General features: G+C 40.2%; 2 protein-coding genes across 6 annotated transcripts in view; one reads left to right on the top strand and one right to left on the bottom strand.

Moving 5' to 3' along the window:
- The first annotated feature begins 1,877 nt into the window (after positions 1-1,877).
- Positions 1,878-10,845, top strand: LOC122877590 (uncharacterized protein C1orf87). Its single transcript, XM_044199345.1, has 8 exons — positions 1,878-2,028; positions 3,612-3,791; positions 3,980-4,106; positions 4,899-5,055; positions 5,723-5,842; positions 6,537-6,782; positions 8,785-8,856; positions 8,965-10,845. The coding sequence occupies exons 3-8, from the start codon at positions 4,006-4,008 to the stop codon at positions 8,977-8,979; spliced, it is 711 nt and encodes a 236-aa protein (XP_044055280.1). The 5' UTR covers positions 1,878-2,028; positions 3,612-3,791; positions 3,980-4,005; the 3' UTR covers positions 8,980-10,845.
- Positions 10,655-17,219, bottom strand: part of tut4 (terminal uridylyl transferase 4) — a 21,496-nt gene continuing 14,931 nt past the window's right edge. For 4 of the 5 annotated variants that reach the window (XM_044199334.1, XM_044199337.1, XM_044199335.1 and 1 more), the window contains 11 exons: positions 16,690-16,803; positions 16,499-16,576; positions 16,175-16,352; positions 16,030-16,077; positions 15,536-15,618; positions 15,306-15,421; positions 14,017-14,171; positions 13,654-13,751; positions 12,559-13,126; positions 11,285-11,455; positions 10,655-11,178 (listed from right to left, as the gene is read on the bottom strand). In XM_044199334.1, the coding sequence (XP_044055269.1) occupies positions 11,093-11,178; positions 11,285-11,455; positions 12,559-13,126; positions 13,654-13,751; positions 14,017-14,171; positions 15,306-15,421; positions 15,536-15,618; positions 16,030-16,077; positions 16,175-16,352; positions 16,499-16,576; positions 16,690-16,803 (1,695 nt within the window). In that variant the 3' untranslated portion in view covers positions 10,655-11,092. The remainder of the gene's footprint in view (positions 11,179-11,284; positions 11,456-12,558; positions 13,127-13,653; positions 13,752-14,016; positions 14,172-15,305; positions 15,422-15,535; positions 15,619-16,029; positions 16,078-16,174; positions 16,353-16,498; positions 16,577-16,689; positions 16,804-17,219) is intronic. The other variant, XM_044199339.1, reaches the window with a different exon arrangement.

Genomic DNA, 17,219 nt, shown 5'->3' with positions numbered 1-17,219 from the left:
ACCACCTGTACTAGGGCATTTCTTATTTCTTGTTCCCCCCTGTGCTACCTCATTCAAAAAATCCTGGAAAACAGTAAAGTTGTCCATTTTTTATCTATCCAACAAATTAAAAAAGTTAAGTAAAAAGAAATGAACAGTTTGCAAGCGTGGCGACAGACTTTCAGTTTTCTGTCCTTTGGCATCTCAAACATGTGACCATTAGACTGTTGAAGGACATTATAATGTCACATATTTCCTGTGCAGGTATGTCAAGCAGAAGGCATTTATAATAATGTTAAACGACACTGCCATCTGAGCCAGAGGAGGGACTGGTGATGGATGGCTCGGAGCTCAGCAGGAGTGTTGGAGATCCTGGACGTGCCGCTTTGATCAATGTCTCTCTCCACACAGCCAGTCAAGAGATGTAGTGCCTGCCATGTTCGGACCCCATTGTTTAATCCAACATATCATTTGCACACAGGCGAAGGTTAACGAGACAGAGATAACCCATTAAATGATCAATTTATCATTCTGAATTTTATCTCCAATTTTGTCCTTTTGTCTCAACTCACATACACTTGTTCACAAACAGGCGCAGCAACTTACAAGCACATCTACAAACACAAACACTCCAAAACTTCTGATAAAACCCTTCAGTAGTTGTTCTGTTTTTTTTATTCCTTGTACTTTCCTCCTTGTGTAATTTGTCTGCTTTATCTCAGCTGAGGGATTGAGCTGGCTTTGGGTGCATGTTTAGATAGCCCAGACATCCATTATCAGTCAGAGGCAAACCCGATTTAGAACCTCAGTAAAAGAATTACTCAGGAGGAGAGGAGAGCGCCGTGATTCTGTCACCTTCTCTTCCAGCCTCGGCCCCCATCGCTGCTCTTTAATTGGGCTGCTAATCAATTAAGGACTGTGTGCAAAAAGATCGTCTCAGCCAAGTGCATAAATGAGCCTGACAGAAGGAGCTGTGAGACACAGAGCGGTGACTAAACAGAACACATTATACTGTGTTTCATATCATCCTGCTTATCAGAACTTACCAAAGTTACCCCACCGACACAGAAATTGCTCTTTTCTAAATGGCTGCAGCCGCTCAAGCACGCTCAGTCGGTCTCAATGCGACCTAAGGGCGAGCCAGTTGTCATAGAGAGCGGTGGGACAATCTCTCCTCAAAGACACGCGAAAAGTGACAGAAGTAGCTCTGTGAAAAAGGAAAAAAAGAGAGCTTGAGAGAAAGTTCGAACCCTGCATTCTCTCTCACCTCTGCACACCACTGAAGCTACTGGAGCTGTTAACCCAGGCCTAACAGGGTCTTAGGCCAGGGGTGTAAATTAAAATTCAAACCTGCCTCTCATATCATAGCATACAAATATTAAATCCACTTACACAATCACAGCAACAGTTTGTTTGGCAGCTGTACAGTGTGTCAGGTATTTTGAAATACCACTGTACTGTTATTATATTTGCACCAAAGTGCATTTGAAATATTAATGAAATAAGGAATTGGCATGTAGAAAAAATGAAAACAGTTAATTGTAATTCTTTTTGTGCCCCTGCTTCCCTGGACCGCTGTTAATATGACTGAGCAGCATGTGAGCTCAGACACAGTGGACATGATTTCACAGAACCACCAGATGGGCCGCTGAGGATTCTTCTGTCCGTAAACAGGCTCTCGGTTTGGTGTCGACGCCTCTCTCCTCACGGCTGCAAACCTCCCGCAGCTGTTTTGCTGCTGCTCGTTTGATCATTAAGATCTGGACTTTGTGTTTGACTTTCACACTTCAGCCGCAGCAGGACATTTAAAGAGGTCTGTGACGTGTAGAGACTGACAATGCCATGAAGAATGAGCGGCCATTTCCACAGTTATTAAGACCGTTTAATAACTTAATTCCTGCAAATCAAACGGAGAGAGGCCGGGCTCCAGCGGCTGTGCCTGGCAGTGTGCCAGGCTCAGACTAAAGCCGTACAGTGGTCCACCTCCTGCTTTATTCTGTGAAGAGATTAGCGGGCTGCAGAACTTATGGACTCAGATTTCTCCTCCAGGTATAGACTAATTAATGTAATTAGGCCCTCTATCTCCACTCAGGCCTCTTATCAAAGCTGTTTCCTTATCACTTCTGGAAATTTAATTAGAAAAATCTTTCCAATGAATGATTTTGCAAAATTAAAGTGAACTTCAACCAGTTGATTCTCTTGTTAATTGTTGGCCAGAGGCATATAAAGAGAAGAGATGGACAGCTGGGCAGAGGTGGAAAGGAATAACAGTATGTACATTACTTACTGTAGTAGTGTACTTACAACTCTACTAATCAATATATTTTATATTAACAATGAACCAAATAACATTTGTATATAACTGGATATTTTTCTCAGGAGTTGGTGGAGATCAAACTAGGAACGTGATTATTGGACTTACATTCATTAAGCGGACAAAAATATGACTCCAAATGAACGATAATGTTGGTCTGTCTCTGCTTGATTTGTCGATAGGCTTACTGTTTATTAACACGTTAGACATGCCGACTTTATAAGATAATACGGTATGTATTATCAAGGCTGTGTGTCTGTCAGCTTGCTGTGGAGTTCTGCCGCCCTCTGGTGGCCAAAAGTCAATGACTGCAGCTTCACGTACAGGATTCAGGTACTTGAGTTTTTCATTCTCTCAAGGTCCCTAGAGAATGAATTCATACAACTTTGGTGATCGTCTGACTTTTCCTCTAGCGCCACCACCAGGTCAGTTTTAATTTGTCCAGTATTTCAGTACTCCAAACTTTGGTTTATGATCAAATATCTGTAAAACTAATGACATTCCCATCAGCCTCAGCTGTACTTTGTGTTTAGTGCTAATTAGCAAATGTTAGCATACTAAAAAACTAAACTAGGATGGTGAACATGGTAACATTATACCTGCAAAACATGCTAGCTTTGTCATTGTGAGCCTGTTAGCATGTAAGTACAGCCTCACAGAGCCGTTAGCATGGCTGTAGACTGCCTTCTTAAAATGTCAACTGTTCAAAGTTTCTGTAAATCAGCCTTGTATTAGCTTAATGTCCGACTTTCAGACATTTATATAAGAAGTTTTAGGAATTTTCCGCATGTAGGTGAGCATATAATGTAGATCCATAAGATCTGGGGTAGAAAATCCTATTTTCGGGGATTTTTTCATTCTTGATGCATTAAAGTGATAATTTGGCACCAAAAGGGACCACCCTTCACAATGAGTGCTTTTACTTTTGATACATGGGTAGGCCTACATAAATAAATACATTTTAATGCAGGACTCTAATAACGATGAGTAAATAAATGAGTATTTTTCTATTATGATATAACTAGGAATACCATTACTTAGATACAGGATTTGACTTCTTCTATCACTGCAGGCTGATATACACATCAGACACAAACGTGCACACAATAGAGATGGAAAGGAAAAGAAACAGTAAATGGTCATAAAATTAAGGTCATATTTCTTCATCTGGCATTTGGTTTCACCTTTACCTGCTGGTCATTTCTCTCCTCTACCTTTCCACACATTTGTAATAATGCCAGCAGACTCAAAATGCAAAACTCACACTCATAAATCACAAGTGTGTTTGTGTGCCTAAGTGACTCCCAGTCCTCTGCAGAGTGCTGTAGGGTGTCGGGCGTTGCGGCTCAGGGGTGTGAACAGAGAGGTAACCATGGTGCAGAAAGAGCAAACAGGAAGCCCGACACCTCAGGAAACTGCTTTTCAGACGCACAGTACAAGAAACAAGATCCGAGATCCAAAAGTAACCTTGGAAAATGGGAATGGAATGATTGTACATGTAAGTAAAGGATCATTATACAGACAGAAATTCTTGAGAAAACTGAAGAGAACCTATTTGTATGCTGCGCTTTGCTTTTATGGCTTCATGTGATAAACAAGGCCATCACTTTAAGAAAGGTTTGAGCCATGCAGCCCTCGATCAGCTGTGTGATTGATGCCTCTCCTGCTCTTTGTCTTTTTCTCCAGGGAATCCCGATCACATCACCTGCATCATGGCTCAGAAAAACACGTCTGGAGCAAACACAATCCCCAGACTTGTTGTCAAGATTATAGGCAGCAAACAAGTCAAGCAGTTTATTGAGGAGCCAGCAGAGTGAGTATAATAACAAGGCTGTTTATTTAGTGGCCGGATAAAGTCACTGTCACGATGTCACAAGCTACCGATCAAAGTTTACCCAAAAAAAACGATTAACCCATGACATGATGCTTGCTTACAGTAAGTTGTTGATTTTTATTTTACTTTTTGTTCCTTGCATTTTATCATATGTTTTGTTTATTATGTATGTCCATATTAGTGTCTTCATGTTTGCTCTGAGGCACTTTGTAACTGTTGTTTTCAAAAGTGCTACACAAATGTCCTTTCTTCCTCTTCCTCCTATCCTTCTGCTTCTTCTTATTATGACGTGCAGACATTTGGATTCAAGATGCTTCGTCTGATTTTTGACTGATGACTGTAAAAGGAATTGACAGACATTTAAAGTGCAAAAAAGATGCTCATAATCTCTAAATGTCAAAATGTATGAAATGTTCAATGCCATCACTGATTACTGCTTTTGTTTCTTATCTTCTTGTATTTTGAATCAATCCCGTTTTAGTGACTATGACTGAGGTTTATATGGGAGTTTTTCCTTGTTATCACAGAATGTTTATTATTTGTTGTGTTTGTTGTATTTTTGTTCATCATGTCATTTTGAAGTTTTAACTGTGATCAGAATCAGAATCAGAAATACTTCTATACTGATTATGTACAAAAAGAGTTGACTTGATTTGATTTGGCTTGCATTAAAGTTTCATTGGTGTTTTTCAAACGATGCAGCTCTCTTGTGTCAAACTCCACACAGAAGTACAACATTCATATTACCTTCACATGTTTTCCCCCAAACAGAGATGCTGGAGACTCGTCACAGAAAGAAGAAAATCCTCCAGTTGAAGCTGCATTCGATGATGATTTCGAGAAACCTCCAGAAAGACAAGATGTGTCCAGGTCTCACAGACAGGTCCAGAACAGAGTGGACTCTGCACTTTGGGCTGTTATCAACCAGGTATATGTGTGATAGTTTACTAATATTCAGATAAAGTAAAAAAAAAAGCAGACAAGTAATAAAATGTACCCAAATTTAAAGTGTTGGGGAGCTTTTATGCTTTTAGATATAAAAGGGAGTGAGGAATAGAAGACAAGAAAGAAAGAAAGGAATAGTTTTACCAAACAACAGCTCAAAGAAAAAAGTCACAATATTTCCCTCAAATGCAGTGAAGAAAAAGTAGAAAGTGCCGCAAACTGAAGTATTTCACTAAAGTCGCAGAACCTCAAAAAAGGAAATTAGAAGGAAGGATGGGCAGCAATATTTATTTCATATTTTATATGTAAATGAATGTGGAATCTGTGAAGAAAGCAGTAACTCCAGCTGTCAGGTAAATGCAGTCGAGAAAAAAGCACAATATTTGTCTCAGAAATGTTGTGGAGGAAAAGCAGAGTCTCCGAGAATGGAAATACTCAAGTACCAGAACTTCTAAACTGTACTTATGGAGTAAATGTACTTTATCTTACTGTCACTGGAATCTCTATTCTCAAGGTATTTTACTTACCATTCTGTATTCTGTGTTGTTTTTAGGTCAGTTCTAGGAGAGTGTAAACACAACAGACATTGGTACTGTACATACTGTATATATGAGGCTTACTTCACTGATGGTATTTGTGTTTCCCTACAGGTTCCTGACAGGCGGTGTGTGACAGCGCCCTCTGGTGATCGGTCCAGGTCCTACATTCACCCAAAGACTCACCACAACTCTGAACCCAGAGCAGCTGAAGTGCTGGAGACAACAGAACAGGTTCTTCTGCAAAATATAACGTTAAAAACACAGCTTTCAATAACACTTTACTACAGTCAAATTGTCTTGAATGACTCATCGCTCATAACACACAGAAATAAGTGGACAAAACCTACCAATGCAGATTCTGACCTTTTGAAGGTCATACAGCAAGGAGAAGCAGAGCTGTCATCTCTCGATTTTCTTCTGGGAACATCAAGGCAAAACTCCTGGGTATAATGAAGAGGAAATACTCTGAACAAAAGATTTAGCAGGGATGGCTACAGAGCTTCAACCAAAATGATAAAACAGAAACAAATTAGTGATAAAAAAAGGGTCTTTTTGGTGTTCACCCCCTTAATATAAACTCAGGCTTCCATAAGGCTTTGAATTGAATCTCTCAGATCCCCTTTGATTTACTCGATCAGGGTCCAGGCTACCTAAATAAACCTTAAATTATGTTCAGTTAAAGTTTCCGATTCCGAGCACATCCCATTTTAATGAAAACTTTTAGATGCTTTTAAGGAATAAAATAAATAATTGTTTCCTAATGAAGACAAAGCAAAATGGCAAAAATGACCTCATACATCTTTGGGTCTTCTGTGCTACATCATCCAGCTCTATGATCCACATCACAGATTCATATTACAGCACTGCTGGTAAACTGGACCGTTGCCACCATCACTGAAGATAAACTCGCTTTTTTTTCTCCCAGAAAGGTGTGCCTGAGGACAGAGATAAGGCCGAGCTCTCCTCGGCTGTCAGAGAGGAGCTGTCTGATTGGCAGCTCTCCTCTCTGAGATCAACAGAGGACGAGGTGGCGGCTCTTGATCTCACCTTCAGTGGGACACTGAATCGATCTGAGATCACTCACCTGTTTCTGAAAAACGAAGTTCCACTGAAATTACCAACATTTTCTCTGCTTCTCCAAATGTTTTCTGATAACAGTGATCCAGTCCAGGTAAGGTGGCAATAACAGTTCGACTCCACACACATGCAAAACTGTTCTCACCATTTTTTTGTTTAGTAATAAGGTACGAAATCGGATTTTTAGACACACTAGGGGTGGGGCTCTAAAAGTGGAAATGTCAATCAGTGTGAAATATCTTGACAACTACTGCATAGATTGCCTTGAAATTTGGTACAGAGTACAGTCTCCAGCGCTACGACAACAGGTCAAAATTTCTACTTTTCCAACCCTGCAGTTCATGATGATATTGCTCTACAACCAGGAATGTGATACGTCCTGGATGACAATCTTTTCTTTTGTCTTTATTAGGATCCCCATTAGCACCAGCATAAGCAATGGCTATTCTTCCCACCACACACACACACACACACAGTCATACACACACATACACACTATCGCCACATAAACACAAACAAAACAGCTCATCTCATTGAATTAACAATCAAGTACATACGGAAGAGAAATAATAGCAGCAAAATAACAATACAATATGTACTGGCAATGAGTTCCACCTGACCATGGCTCTGTACATGACTGTTTTCTGTATCCGACTTGTTGTTGAACCTTCTTTCTGTTGCATATCGTGTTTGATAATTGTGTTAAGCAGACTGAGAGAGTCACCTGTCATATGATATCTTTGGTGATCGTGTCACCAGCACATTTCTGACTAAATTTAACAAAGCATAGGTGGATCTCTGACTGACATTTAGCCAACTCAGACTGTCATGCGTGTGTCTGTTACATTAGTTCTGTAAGAGCACTGTAAAGCACAGCGTGCCGCTTTATTCTGAAGCTCTAGACTAAATCACGAAACAGTAATCGAGCTGACAGAGCTAAAGCATTTAGAACTTGTCTGATGACATCTGGTGGCATAACTTTTAAAACTCTTCTTACAACTGACACACACACCTTCCCTTTTTGCTCACAATGTTATCAATTTGTTTAGACAATGATAATTTATGATCCAAGGTTATACCCAGAAGTTTTGTCTCTTGTACGTGTTCAATAAGTATATTGTTTATATTTAATTTCAGTGTTGGTTCAGTTTTAACTGGTACCTTGATCCTATTATAACTTTCTTTTACCAACATTAAGCACCAATGTGTTGCTTGTTACCCTTCTACCACTAACGTTAACTCTTTATGTAAAATGTTATTCAGCTTTCCTATAATAGTCGTATATATCTGATGGAACCTGGGAGAATTTATAAAATCCATTACGGGGAGAATGTTGTAAATATGGATGGTAGGAAATCTTCTTTGCAACTTTCAAAGCAGGAAAAAAGAACATTTTAAAGCTGGTGTGAAGTAGCCTAACATACATACATGTCATACAAACCATGTCAAATCAAAGATGGCGAAGGATCATATCCTAAAGTTTAACATGGTAACGCACCTGTTAGCATGTTGCACTAACACAATAAAAGTTAGCATGATACCATCCTAATATGCTAATATGCTTACATGCTAAACAAGTGCTAAATGCTAAATCCTAATTGTAGGCCCATGCATGTCGACAAACTAATATTAGCATCCTAAAAGAAAATGTACGTTATAATAGTTAGACATTAAAATGTTAAAAACCATGTCAACTCCACTTAGTAGCTTTTCCAGGAGCTTTCAACTGCATCTCAAAGTCTTCTTCAGCAGAAGTTATCATTGCGTGACTTACGTAACTTTGGTCACGTGATTACAGATGGTTACGATAAATGGCATTATGTTAACAGCCTTGTGCAGTTGCTGGAGTGATTAAAGATATGTAGGATTTTTCTTAAAATAAACCCACCAAAGGCTGTAGGCCTAATTTTTTTTCAGAGCAGCTGTTTCACAAGTTTTAGATCATTTTGTTACCTTGACCCTTGTGGGGGATGCGTAAGAAACTTTACCCCAAATAACAAAATGCAATGAAACCAAGTGATGTCACCACACTTCATTTTTCACTAGTGGTATATGAGATCGATTCATTCAGTTTGTGTTGGCATGTGTTGTTACAGATTCATTACAGAAATCTCCTACAATTCATAAGACGTTCTGCATTCCCCGAGGAACTCCACAATGACAGTGAGGTAAATCTGCAGTTTTCAGGTGCAACATGAACTAACATTTCAGATTCTGTATCCACTTTATGCAAATGAACTAAAAATGCAACTTATTCTCCTTTCACCTCTCTGCAGCTTCAGCGTAGCTGAACAAGGACAAAGCTTATTCACGACTATGACATCATAAATCTGAGCGCACTGAGAATCGATGAGGCAACACACAGCAAGAAACCAGAGCCAAACTCATCTGGCCACAGCTCAAAGGACTATAATTCATCATAATGTTGTTGTGATAGAAACTGTGTATGAGTGAGAAGATTTGTCTACCTATATCATAGGATTATTACACTACATTCATTTGGCACGCATTTTGTCTAAAGCAACTTGCTATTCTTTTTTCCCTGTGCGGGCCTGCTCATCAGGAGCTATTTGGTGTTCAGTGTCTTGCTCAAGGATACTTTGGCATGCGGACAGGACCCAGGGATCAACCCACCCCACCACCTGAGCTGCAGCCGCCTCGTATGTATGAACGTTTGAAAATTAACAGCAGCAGTAGTTGGTGTCAAATGTTATTGGACATACAATACGTGAACGACTATACAGTCTACCCGTTTATCAACCATATAACGAGTTAGAGTCTTAATTCACACTTTTATATTCATTTACATACTTATTTAAAGGTTCTGTAAATGAGATTCTGAACATTAATATAGCAGCAAACAACTATTTGCTATGTGAAGATACAGTGGAGTAATGGCGTCCTGAGCAGAGGATGACGTCACACTGTTACCATTTGTCGTCACCCGAGCTTCTCTGTTCCTTGTTTTGGTAGCTGGTCCGGCCACGCACGCATGTTAGTGCATATTCGTCTGTGAGGAGAGCGATATAACCGTTTCTTTTCTCATCTAACGTGGTGAATTAAGGGTTTATTTCAACCAAACCAGGGTTGGTGATTGTTGGAACAGTGGAAAGACTAACAAAGACGGTTTTGATGAGTTTTATTTTGTTTCTGTAGAGTATGAATGAAGTGTGTTTAATGATGGTCCACGAGGTAAAATTATTGTTTTTTTTCCCCCCAATGGAGTCTGGTGGCAGGCAAGAGCTTTGAAGCAGCCGTTTCTGGTTAAAAATAAAGGATCTTACTGTTCAACAAAAAGGTCTGTCACTTAGAATAACAATCTGAGCCTGTCAGTGGCAAAAACAAGCACTTTTAGGAAGCACACTTTGACGGCGCATTTGTCCACAGCAGCCATTGCAGCCTGTTTGAGGCGCAGAGCCAGAATATTTCGGTGAATTAAAGATTTCTTTCGACCAAACCAGAGTTGGCGATTGTTGGTACAGTAGAAAATACTAACAGATGGTTTTGGTGAGTTTTTCATTTTGTTTCTGTCCAGTTTGAATTAAGTGTGTTTTACGATGATCTGCGAGGTAAAAATACTGTTTTCCCTCAATGGAGTCTGGTGCGCCGTAGCGCCCATTTGTTTTGGTCTGAGATGATGGTGCGCTAGTGCGACATTAAGTAGCAGTGAATGTCAATTACAGCTCCTTTAAACTGCTTTTTAGCCTGCAGGGGATTTCTTTGTTCCAGTACTGTGAGTGGCCACTGGGACAAACTGGCAGCAAGGCTGACTGAATGATGTTAAACAATTTGGCAATTCAATCTGATTTCTAGGCTAGCACAGCCGTGTATCCAGACAGGCTGACGTGTGGCCAGTGAGCGTTGCACTTTTTCAGCTTCCTTATTGTGTATGAAACCACATGGTATCCAGGATCATTCAGTAGTGCATACAAACATGCTGAAGAGATTAACCCACACGAACACAAGTTGTTTGCTTTTTACTTTATTTTTTGTAGCTTTTTTATATTAAGATGTTTTTCCCTTTTTCTTGCTATCCCTGCTTTTGGCACTACATACTTAGGGTGACATGTTAGATTGTTTTTAAAACAAACGTCTATTCAAAGCCTTCATCTTGTGGCAAGCAAAGTATGAATACAGCTAATAAAAATAAAGGTTTACATTTTTCCTCCTTACTTTACACATAAAATAAAAACACTTTTTTGGACCCCCTCAAAAATGGGGGTATTAAAATAGTTGACATTTGTATCACAAATCAATGTAATGAGACAAAAAATAAAACATAAAAACTGTACAAAAATGATAAAATTCATTTTAAAAATTCTTTTGATCAAATGATGCAAAGAGTACATAATGACTGATTTGTTATATTACTGACCATAAATCTAATTAAAAGGAGATGCGAGTTCACTTCTTCTGGATGAAATTCAGATTTACTTGATGTCGGACATGGGGGACCATTGGGAAGTTCGGATTCGGATGCACCACAGACCCTAATGAAAAAAGAGAACCAAAATCAGTACAAATGGAGACTTGTGATTATCTATTTTTCTCAGCAGCAAAAAATAAATAAATAAAAAACTGTTCATCATGTCTGACCTTGGGCCACGAAGGGTTTGCCGGGCTGGTAGCCTCCGTTGCCCTGCTGGATGAAGTTCTGGGGCATCCGGTAGGGCCAGGATGGAGACAGGGCGTACTGTGGTGCTTTTTTGTGCTCCCATAACCGAGAGGCTTGGCTCACACCTACAAACTGGGTCGGGTGGCCGGACTCTGTAGAGACAAGATCAAAACACACTCAAAAAAGACAAAGTTCAATAGAATCTAATAATAAAAGTTCAGTAATATTCCAGTTTGTGTAAACCAGTGTCCCTTCACCAGTGATGTAATGAACCATCCACCCACATCCTAAACAACTGCAGCTTACCTCATTTAACCCTTTACTGCCTAAAATGATCACATTTAATTCATTTTAAAGAGCAACTTAACACCCGTTTCAGCTCAATAACCCACCCTTCACATATTCCAAAAATGCATAAAGGCTGTAACTTTTGATCAGAAATTGAATCTATCGTTTGAATGTGGGGGAAAAAAACTGAATATTTTATCTGTTATCATCTGTTAAAATTTTTAATTCGATGTATAAATGCAACAAGGTCAGGCCTCGTACATCAGCAGGGGGCGTTCCCTACCTCCTATCGGTCTCATGCTCAATCTCTGTCTTACTACTGCAAACAAGAGTAACGTATGCAACTACAGCTGACAAAACAATATCGCTACACGGTCCATTTAGTAGCTGTTCTGAAGCTTTTGATAGTATCACACCATCTTCCTCGGCAGATGTAGTGTGCCCAGTTGTCATGGAATTGCACGTGTTCAGTTTCACTTTCTGGAGCCCTTTAAAGAAGTCTGTATGTTGGTTTTAACTTGAGAGTGAAAGTTGATTGACCTTGAAAACAGTAGCAGTCAAATACAGTTCTATGACGTCTGGATGACTGCAAGAGATGGTACGTAATATTTAAATTTGTTAGGGAAAATGAAACCGAACTCTCAGAACTGCTGAAATTTGATTTCGGTATGTCGTGATAGGGGGGCGTGGCAGAGTGATCAGAGTGAACGTGATGTCACCTTGTACTTCGGGGGACCTTGTGGAGTTCAAGGCAACATCATAGATTTTTTTTTTTATTATTACTACTCTGGAAAAAGGCAAAGAACTATTGTTAACACTATAGACTGGGACCAAAATCATTTGGTAGTATAATAAAGTGACTGTAGATATAATTTACTAATTAAATCTGTATTTAAAGACACAGAAACAGGAGGACACAAAGACAGAATCACACAGACGGTGCCACCAAAGTTCACCCAGTGAATACCTGACTTGACTACAGTGCCATTGCCCATAAGTGACCCAGGTTGTGCCAAGTGGTTGTGCCAGTGTCCTTCCCGTCCTGGCCCGCCGATGCCCAGCTGTCTCCCCGCCGGCTGGGCGAAGATGATACTGGGGTCGTTCAGGTTCATGGGGCTGGGGTTGCCCCCTGAGCCTGTGGGACTCCCGTTCCCCGACGCTGAACGCAGGGCAAATTTCAGGCCGGGTGGGGAGGGGGTGTTGGCAGAGGACGTGGTGAGGACTGGTCCGTGGATGGGCCAGGAGGTGGAAGGGATGTGGACTGGGTGATGAGGCTGCCCTTGGGAGTGGTGTGACTGGTGCTGATGGGAGGGAAGAAGTCCCAGTGCAGTGAGCGTACTTGGGTGGTACTGGCCTGGATGGGAGGTAGGGAAGCTGAAGAGAGACAGGGGGACCTGGGGGTGAACAGGCTGCTTCGGGGGACCAGCAGAACTGGTCTTACTGTGGGAGGGCTGAGGGGAACTGGAGGACTGGGTGGAACTCTGGGGAACAGCTGTAGGCTGCGGGGAGTAGGGCGGAGTCTGCCGACTATCTGACTATTGAGAAGAAGAAAGAAAAAGAATTAGAAATAAACAACCAGATGAAGGTCACACTTTTATTTATATATTCAAATATATAAATCATTAGATTTTGATTTCCAAATTGTGTTTCATGAACATTTTTGCAGCATCAACAGAGGTTTAAAATGGCCAGTTCACTCAAATTAGTTTAGATTTTATTTGCGAACATTTCATGATTTCATTGTGAACAATCTTTATAGGGACTGTTAATTATGGCAAACATTTGTCTATCGACAGGTGCGTAGTGTAGTGTAGTCTTGACTGAAGAAACCAAAAAATTGTCAATCACTTATACTTACACTTATCACCTTTTTCCTGATAAAATGATGATAAAATGATTTTACAATGTTATTTTTCACTTCTATCGGTCCAACAAATTCACATTCCTCCATTCCTCATTTGAATGGAGGCAGAAATCTCTATGGGTATACGTGAGAAAATGCTATACTATTTTGTAATTTCGGAGAACTGACTCCAGTGTAATGTCTGACTATCGTACTTACACATTCAGATGGCTGTCTGGTCCTTCCAGGACAGTCTGCTGCTGCCTGGGGAATGGGGATGGACTGGGAGCTCACTATAGTTCGTACCATGTGAGGAGCTGGGGAAGAATAAGAAGCCATAGAAGCAGTTTTATTTTCATCCCTAACGGTCTGAATATTAGTTGTGTCCTATTTTATATGTGTCAAGCCATTAGTTACCCTTAGCTTATAAAGCCCCTGTAAATTAACGTTTTAAAATATGTGTATCAGCATGAAAGCAGAAATACTCTCAAAAATATCAAAGAAATATTTTGTGTGGTTGTCTTCACTCTTGAAGTTATTTTCTGTGAGAGTTGACCTCTGTGAGATGGATTTTGCGGATACCTGGTGCTCCGGCGGTCCTCTGTTTGAGGTGGCGGTACTCAGGACAGTCCCTCCGTACGTGACCCATGTCCCCACACTGGAAACAACGTTTGTCCTTCGGCTCCCGCTCCTCCTCTTTTATGTCCTCGTCTTTGTCGTTTTCCTTCTTCTTAATCCTGGCAGAGAAAAGTTCAGGGCACAAAAGAAGGGATGAATAAATGGCACAGGCTGTCCTAAATATCAAATAGACTTGACTTCTGTTTCCTTCTAATTAAAACACCTTCAACTATCAATACAGTAACTTGACTTTAATTACAATGATAAAGATTCCTATATGTTCAAACAATGCCCTTCGTGGAACTAGCTTTAAATACTAAGATTCTTTTAGGTCGAAACAGCTTAACCTTCCTATGTTAGCCTAACTTAACCTATGTTACTCAGCTGGAGCTTCAGGAATAAGTATTTCTCTTACTGTTGCTGGTCTACTCGTTTCTGAAGTCTTTTCTTCTCAATCGCACCTTTGCCTCTCTGATTAACTCTCCACTGTCATCTGTTCTTTGCTCCTTCTCAAGGTGTTGCTGATATTACACAGCCTCTTTTTTTTTTACGTGTCTCTATTTTTGGGCCGTTGTGTTGCTGTTTGTTGGAAATAAAAATCACCTAAGTTCATTTTAGCTGATGTTTGAGGATGTCACTGTGGGAAAATGTATGACCGTGAACAAAATAACACATTTCTAGTATAAAAGCCTGGTTATGACTGAAAAGAAGAAAGGAAAATCAACTGAGTTGTTATCAAGATCAATGACGGCGTTTCACTTCACAGCCACTGTGTGATGGAAATGACAACACTCAGTTAGAAAGGTCACAAACAACTAGACCTGAAAACATAACTGCAAAGCTAAATACATATAAATAAAGTGAAACGGGCTATTTCTTAAGTGACTCATTTGGTAATGACACTTAATGAACCTACTCTTAGGTCAGTAGGCATACATCTAAACATTACTTATATTTCTGGACATCAATATGTCGCTGTTGCCATCGCAGCCATATGCTCACTTTTACCTTCATTTATTTTTTAAGGCAGCTACATCAAAACTGTATTGCTCCCTAATATGTTTGGTGTACTGCAGTACTGTTCAAAAAATGTTCATAACATTTTTAAATATATTTTTTACATAGTGAGAAAACACAAAGTAGCAGTTATATGAATTTATAACATATTTATTACTTCTCAGTAGTTTCTTATAGTTTTTCTTGAAATTCTACTGGGGTGAGAAAAATATTTCCATGAACGAAGTTGGGACAACCTGCGTCTCTTTGGACAGTCCTTCATGTAATGTCCAATCTTCCCGCAGATCCTGCAGCACCTGTCATTGGGCGCCAACTCGCCATCTGTCAACACCTTCGAGTCAAAGAAGTAGTCCTGCAGCAGAACACAACAGAAACAGCAGATATTAAAAACTGTTTCCTCAAGACACAGAGCAGACAGCATCGAATTCTTAACCTTTTGTGCAATTTGGAGTCATGAGTAACGTACCACTTCAGTGCCTGGGATGGGGTAGAACGGAGTTCCAAACAACTTCCTCCCATTTATAAAGGCCTTCATGATGAAGTTTGTCACTAGAGGACAGTCAAACAAGGAACATTTTCAGAGGTTTAGAGGCGGCTGAGATCACACCGTCATTACCAAAGTGCACAGAACCTTATCTTAGAAAGCACAACGTGACACGAACACCTGCTTCTTCATTCAAATATCAAACAGTCATAAACTGGTTAAAGCCTGAACTGAAAGAGCAGAACAGTTCAGCGATCAGATGTCTGTAGTAAAGGACAGAAACACCTCTGACTCAGTATCACAAGAGAACAATTATTTGCTCAATCCCAAACACTTTTGTTCTATTTTATAAAAATATTAAAAAAAAACCTTTTAGAGAACTTTATATGAGAAATACCTGAATGATACCCTCAGCAAAGTAAAAAAAAACAACGTATTGTTGGTTATGATTAAGTACACTGGAGTAAAACACTTACTTTTGCGAGAAACTCCAGCACCAAGATTATGATTCAAATCAAAGGGATCTGAAGAGAAGAACAGACGAGTGAGTAGAAAAAAAAACCCCTGACTATAACGTTAAGCTGGTAAAGACAGAGGGGATAAGCAGATCCGTGTGAGCACCTTCAATAGCGATGCATTTACTGGTCCACTGTTTCTCAAAGGTGGTGAGGCGTTTCCTTTGCCGGATGCTGATGACGTGCTCTTTGAAGTCAAATTCCTCAGTGTAAAAGCGCAGGAGTCCCAACCACAGCTCTCCCACTGTCTCTGTGTTGGGCTGCAGCTCTGACAGAACCCGACGCTGTGTAGACAGAAGAAACAACAGCTGTGACAGGAGCAACAGCAGATTTGGACTACATTCAGATCATGTCAAATAATGCAATACTGCCCCAAATTAAAGGAAACCCTAAGGAGTGTAAGTTTGAGTTTTTGTTTCATTAAACTCACCAGATCCTCAAGGTCATCACAAAAGAAAGCATTCCAGCCATCTACCATCCGCTGGGGAACAGTCTTCCCATCAAAAATCTAAAAAGACATCATACAGAGCTATTCATTATATTTCATTCAAAGCTAAACACCCCCTTATGTTTCAGGTATAGCTCATTTATTCTGTATGGTCATCAATCAGCGACTGGTACCTCCTGCAGGACGGGAATGACTGGCGGCTGCCTCTGCTGCAGGAAGTAAAGCACCATCAGGATGTAAGCATAAGATGAGAGGCTTCCTCTGGACGCATCCCCAATATCGCAGCGCTGTGAGAACAGAGGCAGGTTAGTTACACAGCAAGAGACGACACAGCAACACTTCAGTGCCTTTAATGGCTCCTCAGAAACATCTTATGTGGTGTTTAGTATATGAGATATCGGCACATCATCGATGTTGTTTGCACCTGTAAAGACACCCAACAGTGATGTCAATGTGTCTTGGAGTACACCTGTACATCCCTGCAGTAAGGTGAGAAGTTAAACCACTGGAGGTCAGCAAAGACCAGATTTTCAGGGGGTGTCAAGTCATTTAAATTCAAACTTAGCCTCGTTTGTGTGGATACCAGTAAGTGTAAGGGGAGATTTGCAAGTCATTAAATTAAAGTGATTTTTACCATACAAATTAGTTCTTACATACAAACATGATGTGCTACTAAAGATAGACAACTAATAAATTCTATATT

Source organism: Siniperca chuatsi, linkage group LG6 (assembly GCF_020085105.1).
Source record: "Siniperca chuatsi isolate FFG_IHB_CAS linkage group LG6, ASM2008510v1, whole genome shotgun sequence".
Taxonomy (NCBI): Eukaryota; Metazoa; Chordata; class Actinopteri; order Centrarchiformes; family Sinipercidae; genus Siniperca; species Siniperca chuatsi.
Note: the sequence above shows the minus strand (reverse complement) of the source record. Positions and strands in the feature narration are given on the sequence as shown.

What these genes read in the sequence shown, in the direction of transcription:
- LOC122877590 (XM_044199345.1), top strand. Translation starts at nt 4,006, where the DNA reads ATGGCTCAGAAAAACACGTCTGGAGCAAACACAATCCCCAGACTTGTT. An exon ending in TGCTGGAGACAACAGAACAG is followed by an intron (nt 5,843 to 6,536) that starts GTTCTTCTGCAA and finishes TTTTTCTCCCAG; the next exon opens with AAAGGTGTGCCTGAGGACAG. An exon ending in ATAACAGTGATCCAGTCCAG is followed by an intron (nt 6,783 to 8,784) that starts GTAAGGTGGCAA and finishes GTGTTGTTACAG; the next exon opens with ATTCATTACAGAAATCTCCT.